Source organism: Parasteatoda tepidariorum, chromosome 7 (assembly GCF_043381705.1).
Source record: "Parasteatoda tepidariorum isolate YZ-2023 chromosome 7, CAS_Ptep_4.0, whole genome shotgun sequence".
Taxonomy (NCBI): domain Eukaryota; kingdom Metazoa; phylum Arthropoda; class Arachnida; order Araneae; family Theridiidae; genus Parasteatoda; species Parasteatoda tepidariorum.
Genome location: NC_092210.1, coordinates 14,130,930 through 14,141,833, shown reverse-complemented (window position 1 = coordinate 14,141,833; position 10,904 = coordinate 14,130,930). Strand labels below are relative to the sequence as shown.

General features: G+C 28.4%; 1 protein-coding gene across 2 annotated transcripts in view; it reads left to right on the top strand.

Annotated features, from left to right (window-relative positions):
• Window positions 1-10,904, top strand: part of LOC107450331 (alpha-2-macroglobulin) — an 81,722-nt gene that overhangs the window by 3,992 nt on the left and 66,826 nt on the right. For both annotated transcript variants that reach the window (XM_071183084.1, XM_043047099.2), the window contains exons 2-8: window positions 1,173-1,278; window positions 3,328-3,500; window positions 4,199-4,390; window positions 5,322-5,377; window positions 6,307-6,379; window positions 8,187-8,300; window positions 10,394-10,478. In XM_071183084.1, coding sequence (XP_071039185.1) covers window positions 1,173-1,278; window positions 3,328-3,500; window positions 4,199-4,390; window positions 5,322-5,377; window positions 6,307-6,379; window positions 8,187-8,300; window positions 10,394-10,478 — 799 coding nt within the window. The remainder of the gene's footprint in view (window positions 1-1,172; window positions 1,279-3,327; window positions 3,501-4,198; window positions 4,391-5,321; window positions 5,378-6,306; window positions 6,380-8,186; window positions 8,301-10,393; window positions 10,479-10,904) is intronic.

Sequence of the window (10,904 nt, the reverse complement as noted above, 5' to 3'; positions counted from 1 at the left end):
CAACTGAAATTTAGAATAGTGTGATTAAGAAAAATATGTGAACTGTTTGCAATTTCAAATTAATATTGAAATGCACAGGTTTAGAATTTTCTACAGTGAAACGTTTTCGGAACTTCAGTGTTCAAAAAAGTATACAAAAGCTAGAGGTTAAGAACGTATCCAATGTGGGAGCAGAGCGAGCATCGGATTGCGAAGCAATCCGAAATGAACTGCGAAAGCAGTTCCGGGGGTTGGAGAGCGCCAGCGAGCAGGGGGCGAAGCCTCCTAGTTAATTTTAAATCAACAGTAATTAACATAAAAGATTAGACTCTGAACTAAAAAGCAAAACTAATGGAGAAAATTTCGTTACAAAAGAATGTAAAAATTGCCATACTATTATTGAGGCAAATGATTCCTAATTAATTTTGTTAATTAATACTGCTTGAGTTGATGTTATAGGTGATGTTTTAATAAATACTTAACATGCTAATATTGGTATTTTGTAATAGTATTGCGGCCTGGGATGCCCTGGTTGACAGGGCGCTGAATTCACGTTTGTGAGAACAGAAGTTCGAAAGACTCCCCGTGTAATAAATGGTGACAGGTACATGTTAAATCTGTGCAGTCACTAAGTCCTCCATGTGCCCATAACAAATTTTACCTCTGGGTACTGAATTGGAGATTTATCATTCTCTTGTTTAGGTCAAATTTACGATCTGTGGATGAATGAATGCCCTATAAACGGCATGACGTATAGGTGTGACAGAACTCAAAATCTTGGCCATAGATGGCGCCACTGGAAAACAAGAGCAATTGCACGCCTTTGCCTTAATGGCCTACGACAACAACAACAAATTAGTATCGTAGTAGTAAACGTTACATGATAACCCGAAAAGGTCAGATACCTGAAAAAATTACTTAATTGTGGTAAATTTTGACAATAATTGAATTGACCTTCAACTTTAAAGTGCTTTTTTTTTACAAGTTTTGCAATAAAGTGCTTTTCTTTTACAATGCTGTTTACAAGTATATCAGTAAAACTAATTACGATGGATATCCAGATAAATTAACTTACAAAATAATTGCCGCTGTTTTAAATGTTGAGCCTTTGAGCTAGAATTTTAAACGAACTGACAATGAGTGAAATAAGATTATAAATTAAATTATAACGTTTCTTTTGTCTCAAAATTTAGGGCTGACTCTATTGTATGGGAGAACCGTGATGCACGTCATCATCAGTTTCCTAGTTTTGGGCACGTACTTCTTATGCTGCTATACTCAGGATTCTTTCACACCAAAGTATGCACCGTAACATTTTGCAAAAAATTATGTAATAATATTTAAAGTCATATTTTTTCAAATTATATTCCTAGTAAACGCTATTTGCCGCATACTTATACCACAAGTTATATGGTCAATCATAATAGTAGATGAATCATATTATTAAAAATTACTTTTCATATGCTTTTACAAATAGTAGGTTCTGATTAATATTATAGATAAATCATATCATTATGAATGAATTCCTATACTCTTCTATGATTCTGATGAATCATGTCCGTACTCTTTTATGAGGAGTTGATTCCAATCATTTATCTCAGATAAATCATATCATTAAGAGTGACTTTACTCTTTTACAAAGCGTAGATTCTGATAAATCATTACAGATGAATCATGACAATAAGAATGACTTTCTATTCTCTTTTACAAGGAGTAGGTTCTGATCAATCATTTAATTAAGAATAACTTTCCATTATCTTTTATAAGGAGTAGGTTCTGATCATTACTAACAGATTAATCATATCATTATGAATAACTTTCCATATCTTTTTACAAGTAGTAGGTTCTGATCAATCATTTAATTAAGAATAACTTTCCATTCTCTTTTATAAGGAGTAGGTTCTGATAATTACTAACAGTTTAATTGTATCATTTTGAATAATTTTCCATATCTTTTTACAAGGAGTAGGTTCTGAACAATAATTTAATTAAGAATAACTTTCCATTGTCGTTTATAAGGAGTAGGTTCTGATAATTATTATGAATGACTTTCTATATTCTTCACAAGAAGTGAGCTCTGATCAATTATTGCAGATAAATCATATCATTAAGAATTAATTTCCCTGCCTATTATAAAATGTAAATACAGGTCAATCATTTTATAGGAATCATACCAACAAATTTTTACATTACTTAAGCAATTAGGTTGGTTCTGGGAAATCATTATTGGAGTATTATGCCATGAAGAATTATTTCCTTAGTATGTGTAGATTGTGCGTACTATGTGTAGGTGTAGATTATGGTCAATCATTGTATATGTTATATTCATTTATATGTGTTATCATTAATAATAATTTTCCCTACATTTATACAAAATGTAGATTCATGTCGATCCTTAAAGTTGAATCTTTTAAAAATATTTTTCTTTAATTATTCACACAAAAAGTTGAGTTATGATTGTTTTATTTCTTGTTTAATATTGGAAAAGGATATTTTAAGTGCCGATTCCACTATTTTTGCAATGAAACTATGATTTCTGAGGAACATGCTTATAAATATATCATATAATGTATAGCTAAATAAAAAATACCTCAAAATATTTTCAAAAAATTTCTAAATATGTATTATTGTTTATAGTCATAGGTCACAGTTATAACCTCTAAAAGAAATATTTAGATTAATGTAATGTTTCGATGAGAGACTATTTTCATTTTTAAAAAATATTTTTCTTGGCTACATTACAACTTTAAACGGGTTTTAAATAAAAAAGGTTCTAAAAGTTTATAAATAATTACATAAGGTTCAACTAGAACAGACTTTTTAGAACTATATAATGCTAATTAAAGCTAAAACTAGTACGAAACAAAACAAAATATGATAGGTTGATACAAAAACATTTTGTTCGGCTTAATGGTTCAGATTAAACGCTATTTTCATTTAGAATTAAAAAAACTATGATATATCACAGCTAGAAAAAATACAGCAAAAATCTATGATATACTGCATGTAGAATAGTATTGTACTTACGTTATTGGATTAAAATTATACACTAATTATGGCCAAAATAAATTTATAATTTTTTAAAATAAAACTGTTGAAATTTTTTTTTTATCCAAATGATTACATTCTGAAATCTAATGCTTAGCTATCATCATGATATCTGTAAAATTTATTAAATTTATTGACTGTTTTAAACCCTAACTGCAAAACATATATGTATGTGAGGTTTCATAAATGCTTATTTTATTCACTGAAAATAACTGGCAATACGTATGCATCTGTTAAGTTTTACTTACATCTGTATAATTGGGTAAAATACAAAATTAATGTTAATAAAATATTTTTCAGTGGCTATGTGTTTACGAGTGCAAGAACTCTAAAGAAGAAAAATAATAATGAATTGCACTTACGTAGATTTGGAAACTTGGAGTCAGGATTCATAAATATTTCTCTTTTGTACAAAGCAAACTATTCTGCTGAGGAATATCCACATGTAATTAAACAATTCCCTATACCTGAAGGTAAAAAAAACAGACTATTATTTTAATAAAATTCAATCTGATTTTATTAAAATAACAATAATTACTTCTTTCTTGATTTAATTAATAATTTAAATCTTGAAATAATTGTTCTTGTAATAAATCATAATTTAAGGATGTCACGGGCCTGAAGAATTATTAAAAAAAATAGTAAATTTACAACAAAGTTTGTAAAAGTTTCCTAATTTCAACTGCCACTTTAAGATTTATAATTGAGGAATTGGCATAGATTAGATATATTTTTGGGAGGGAATAATATGTTGTCATACAAACACTGTTTGTTGCTTTGTGAGCATATTTAGAGTTATTAAGGTCTTTGGAAACCTTGCTCTGTTACACTGTTTGTTCTGTACTTCTAAGTGTTGGATCACTTAACTTTGTAACCAACCATATTTAAAATTATTAAGGTCTGTGGAAGCCATGCTCATTCTGTAAATCATATCTTGATTAAAAGATTTACAAAACTTAATCTCATATTATATTTTTAATATCATAACTTTGAATTTAATAAATCTTATCTAATAAATATTGGCTTCTTAAATAATTTCATAAGCTTAGTTATTGTACATTTTGATAACAAATGTTAATCTTATAATGTATGATCTTATAAAGCTTAATTGTTAATTTGACAAGACTTGATCTTGCAAACCTTGATCAGCCTAACTTTCTATTTTTTATAGGAGAAAGATATTCAACACTAAATTTTCCGTTAGATGATTTTGAAAGTGCATCTAACGAAGGAAAATTAAAAATAAATGGCGAATTCGGAAGTTATGCTTTCAATGGTATTGATGAGGTAAAGTTTGACAAACCTGATGATAGCATAGTTATAATTCAAACTGACAAACCCCTGTACCAACCAGGACAAACAGGTACACTAAGTTATTATATATTGTCTAAGTTTTAGATTCAGAATAAATAACTTATGGAATTTTTAAAAAAATCTCAGAATAGTAAAAAACCGCTAACAAAGTGAACGAAATAAGACTGTGAAAGTGTACATCAAGTTTTGGTCTCGAATTACAGGGCTTGTAGGCACAATTTTATCTCCACAAATTTTAAAAATAAGTATAAGTTCCAATGCAATGTTTTCATTATGTTTATAATTTTAAACTACTGTTTACGGGCCAAAAACGGGCCACCAGAATTACTGTATTGGGCCGCGCTATCAAATCTGGCATACCAAAAAGAAAGTCATTAAAAAAGTCATAAAAAAACAATAACTGACACAAGGAAATTGGACATTTTGTAGGAAATAATAACGTGAAAAATGTCTTAAAATGATGAAATAATATGTATGTACTATCATTTCAACAACACTTACTCGCTACTACTTAATCAAAAAATTTGAGTGCATTTCCAAAATACAATATGCTGGCATGAAGAGGTAATCGTTGGAGAAAAATACTCTAAACACTATATCAGGAAGTGAATCAAACGGATAAAAGAAATTGAAAAATGCTTGAAGTTATCTCAAATTAAAAAAATGAGCAGCTTTTTTCACCTTTTCCTCTAACGTCTTTTTTCTGTGCTCAGTCGTGACTCTTAAGGCCTGTTTTTTAGAGGAGTCAGTGTATCACTTAGTAATTAGTGGAGGAGTCAGTGAGATTCTTAGGATTTAGTGGAGGACTCAGTGTGGCCCTTGGTAACTTTGTAAAAACTTAGGTGAATTTTTTTTTTTTGCTGAAAATATTATGTAAAAATTTTCAATTATCAAAAAGTAGAAAAACTTTTTTTTAAGGAAAAACTTCGGATAGTTATTAGTTTTATATTTCTTCTCTGATATCTACTTAATTTTTTCAGTGAAATTTAGAATATTGAGACTGGATAAAGATTTCAAACCAACCTATAAGAATAACGTAAGTATTATACCATATAAAAAACTGAATTACGTAATTAAAAGTATTAAATTACTTTACTTTTTGCTTAAGTTTTATTTCATGTATTTACAATTTTTCAGACGCAAATACATCACCCATGACTAAAATTGCTCTTATTTTTATTAGTACTAATAAATGCAGCTAAACGGGGTAAATAAAAAAAATAAATAAATAAGAGAAAATAATCAATATACTGAGTACTGGGAAAGTACTGAGAAACCATACGAAATTATGCTCAAATCTGAAAGACATATATAAACACAAATTAAGAGCTAAGTTTTAGAACCAGGTAAGTTATATTTTTAGGGGAGTTAATAAGTCAGAGAAAAAAACATAAATCGGGTGAATCAATATGAGTATGTTTAATTCAACAAAATTGTTTTTGTCATCACTTTAATAACAAACAAAACCTCATTAGTTCTCAGTATGCTCCCATGATTTTTATTTCAAATTAGGAAGTTGTAAATAAAATAAGGCAATTTAATAAATGATATAAATGAACTACTAGTAATGCTAAAACTTTGAAATTGCTTCTCGATATAATATTTTTTTCCAAGTCCTTATAACTTTTAAAAAATGTATATCAAAATCGATTAAAGATAATTGCTTGATATTTAAAGTATGATAATTTTGATTTAAAATAAACTGAAAAACTAAGCATGTTACTCTTAGTTACATCAACAGTTATATTATAATTTTGCTAAAACTTTAAGAATACTTAATTTTTTTAAGCAAATTCATAGAAGATTTGTGAGCGTTTACCGTACACTTTTCGTGCTGTTCAACAGTATAGAAATTTTAAAATTATTAATGACTTTTGAAAATGTAGATTTGAAATTTTAAATAATTACTAAAATTGAATTACTAAAATTGAAAAACATTTTTAAAAAAACCTTTTGCATTTTTAGATAGCCAATGCATTTGTTGTTGATCCAAAACAAACACGCTTGTTCCAATTCAATGACATTAATCTTCAGAAAGGTATGGTTACTTAAAAAAAATTGTAAATTTTTTTAAATTAGATTAAGTTTTAGCACAGAAAACCAATTAGTTTTTTATTTACATTTTATCCCATATATACTCCACACGTTGAAAATAAAAATGATTCGCAATTGTATGAATAAAACGTTGAAGGTCACAGGAGCCTGAATGGGTTGTTCTGCTCCAAACTCCCGCAATATTCCGAACTAAATTAAAGGCACAATCAAACAGTGTTGCTAACAGTGTTGCTGTAATAGTGTGTTAACAGTGTTGTATTGTACAGTATTATTTATTATACCAGCTTCTGGATTTTGAATAAACTTTATTGGATAAGACCGAGATCGATGATTATTTTGAAATATATTTTATCATACTTAAAATATATATTTCATGCAAATTAAACAATTGTTATTTTTCGGAATTGTATTTTAATTTGATTAATTTAATACAACTGTTTACTTTTTCAAAGTCCTTTAAAAAATCGGCATTTCTTTTACGCGAAAAAAAAACTTATTTTAATATGTTTATGCCATGTACTTAATTTTTGTCACGCTTATGTACGAATGTACAGGCATTATAGCATTACAGTGCCTGTATGGCCAATACTATTACAGTTTACGTCCACAGGATGTACATTGTTATAATTCTTTTCTGGCAGTTTACACGCTTCTAATATTAATTCTTCTATTAATGAGCAAAATGAAACCTTTAATGGAACTTCAAGTGAACGAAACTATTTTTTACGGCTTTTGAGTGCAAAAAATAAATAAGAATTTTATATGTCCATAAACATCAACATTCAATAAAATTTTCAATATCAATTTTGTAATAAGGCTAAATGAGCCGATATGGCTCAGTGGTTAAGACACTGAACTTTCACTAAAAAAAACTGGGGCTCGATTCCCTGCTCCAGCTTGTAGCCTAACCAGCTTTAAATCGATGAGTAATAAAACTGGCCTGTGCGCAATGCTGACCACATTGCCACAATCATGTTATTGGTATCGAAATAGCCTCCATGAGCCCCCTGGCCTACAACAGGCTGCTGTGGGAATATTTTACTTTAATAATAATAAACGCATCATATATAAGAACTTTCGTTTATACATAAATATAATGGAATATAATGGAATTTTAATTAAAAATATTATTAATCCATGAATGCATACAAAAAATGTGGTTTTATTTGAAAAACACCAATGTTTAAAAGTGGTAACTTATGTTTTGTTTTTCCCCCATTTAATATATCTTTCTGTTTACTGCTACTTTACCTTTAAAAAATAAATTGTGTCTAAATTTCAAATTCTAAAATAAATCTAAATATTATTATACTTAAAATACTTAAATTACAATATTAAAACATTTAAACTACCAATTCTATTATTTTTGAAGGAAAACCCCTTTTAAAAGAACGCTAGGCATAAATAATTAAATTTTTCATACTTTTTATCATACTCCAGCAGCCTTAAGCTAAGACTTGACCTAAGACTTGAGGTCAGGGAGGTGTGAGAGTGGTCAACAAATTTGCGATTCTGATACCCGAATAAAGTCAATATCCGGGTGATCATTGGAAAGAAATTATTTTTTCAACACAATACAATCTACATAACTTATTAGTAGACGCTTATCGCCAAACTCTTTTTATATCATGGGTAATAAAGTTTAACAATAATATTACATTCTGGTGTTTACAAATAGAAATATAGAAAAATATTTCATAACAAAATTTATATTCATATGAAAGTTAATGAATATTTTATGAAGTGTGATTTTTGGCCAAGATTGTGTTAATAAAAATTTATTGTTCTAGGTATTGTTCAATTCGAATTTACATTATCCGAAGAACCTGTTCTGGGATACTGGAGAATCGAAGTCAAAATAGCAGATTCCTCATATTCTACGGAATTTCACGTCTCAGAATATGGTTCGTAAATTTAGAAAATATATTATTAAATAATATATTATTAAATAGCTAAATGATTATTATATAACATATTATTAAATAACATCCATCCCCCCCAAAGAAAAAGAAGGGGGGAAACTTACAGTGAAGTGTGGGAAGTTCTCAGTTAATATTTTTACTGGACTATTTCGACATTAGACTCAGATTTTTCAAAATCAGGTAATGCTGAAATTTTAAAAAAAAATCTTCGATATGATTGCAGTTGACGCATCATGAAGAATTCAATCAATTCATATAAAATGAAAGCATACCTATCAAACTTAATAGCTGAGCAAATAATGCAACTGAATAAACAGAAACATTTTATCTTTCTAGAATCATTACTGAGATAACAAAATAAATCAATTTTTTACTTCTGTGAAGTATGATATTGATTATTGAGTTATAGTAGTAATAAATACTTAATATTTATAAGCAAATGGAAAACAATTGAAGCATGGGAAAAAAAGCTATTCGACATTTCCATCAGGGGACATAATTTGTTACAAAGAAACCCAATTGTATATGACTTACTTGTCTAATTAATAAATATTTCAGTGTCTAATGTCACGTGACCAATTTGTGCTGTTTTGTGGCAAACGTATCTCAGAAAATGATTAACCAATTTCATTTAATTTAATTGAATAAATAAATAGTAAATGCAATAAACTAATAATAAATAAAATAAATAATATTAATAACAATAAATTACATCCTTCTTTTATGGTATTAAATATTGTAATTGAATAAGTTTAAAATTATTTCAGTAGAACTATTAGTTTTAAAAATATAAGTGTCTTATGCATGTCAAAAATTATACAATACTCTACTTTAAAGATTCAGGATCAAATTATTGTATAGAGTACCGGCACTTTGGGTGCATCTACCGTAAAATTCATTTTAGTGTTAATTCTATTTTTACTACAAAATAGTAGATCGTAATTTTTACAGCGATATTTGTTTAATTATGCCGATTCAGCGATTTTTATGGTAATTATTGCAGCAAAAATAGCGGTATATCATGTGTTTTGTTTCGTACATGTTCCGGTAAAAATGGTTTCCATGGTGGCATCCTGAGTGCCTTTTTTTTTCTTTTTCTTCCAGACGTGGACACGTACCTAGGTTTGCAAGACTACATAAAAAGTCAGGTTTAATTAAAATTTTAATAAGGAATCGTTTTCTGCTAGAAAATTCATTACGTTAATTAATTTAGAGTTTAATGTTTTATTTGTAAGAAAGTGTTTTTGCCAAATATGTAAATTATTAATGTTTGAAAGTCGTGTATGCCATGATATTGTGTAAAGACAAGTTGATAAGTAATGCTTTGGTGTACCTGGATGACCACAGGTACAAAGGTTTGTATCCGAGATATGAAGGTAATGAAAGAAAGAAGGAAAAGGGCCGTGACCTGTTAGGAACCAGATGACTTGTTTAATTGGAATTGAATTAAAGTAGTTGACATTATTGATGATGTTAAACAGACGTCTATTCCATTGGTTTTGCCAATTACTAGATAAAGATTTTTTAAGAGATTGTTTTAGGTGTGAAACAGGGAGAGGAAATGAATAATTTTTAATGCTTTATGTTGCTTTTTTGGCCAATTCGTCCGCTCTCTCATTACCTTCTTTATTGTTATGCGCTTTCATCCAAGAGATTTGAATCGCGGTGTCCATTAGTGCATGTTGAATGTCTAGAAATTTGATCTAGAAATTTTTACTGTGTATTTTCGTGTATTCCTCTCTCATAATTTGTAAGCTATTAATTCTGCCATCTAGTATTTGGTCTCGTTTAATTCGGCGTAAAAATAATCAGAAAACAATTCTGTGCTTGCGTAAATAGCTAAGTAAGTATGTATAAATTAAAAATGGTACTTTTTATAGATAATTTTTTTTGTAACTTCTAAGCTATTAATTTGATGTTTTACGGTTTGGACTCTACTCTACTGAAAATAATACTCTAGAATACTCTAATGAAAAACAGAGTTGATAGAACTTTTTTCTTAGTTACTTCCCATGCATATAACTTAAGTATTATTCTTGTGTGATTTGTTTAATATTTCCTTTTCATATTTATAGAACTGCCTACCTATGATCTTAAAATTAATTTCCCTTCTTACACACTATCTACTGCGGAAAACATTCCAGTAGAAATTTGTGCAAAGTAAGATTTATTAACTGTTATTTTATTTCACTCTAGTATTTACGCTTTAATTTTTTTTCCATCCAATTGTTCACTGTCTTCAAATACTTTAAAAGCAAAAAAAAATTTCTGTTACATAAAATTTTTTATCAGATTTTAGATACATTTTTAATATTGATTTGAGGCGTGCAATCAGTTTCTCTCTTTAACCCCTTAACGATCGGTTAATTTTCAAGAAAACGGTCATAAAAGTGCCTATTTTTTTGGCTTTTGTATTTGTATTACGTATTTGATTAGTGCTGCAACTAGTTTAAAATAAACTAATTATTTACAATTACTTTAAAAATATCCTGGTCCTGCCATCAGGTGTGTAAAATGAGTAAAATGTTAGAAATAAAATAAAATGTTTTCCGGGCAAAAGAAATTAATTAGTTTTATTCTTATTGG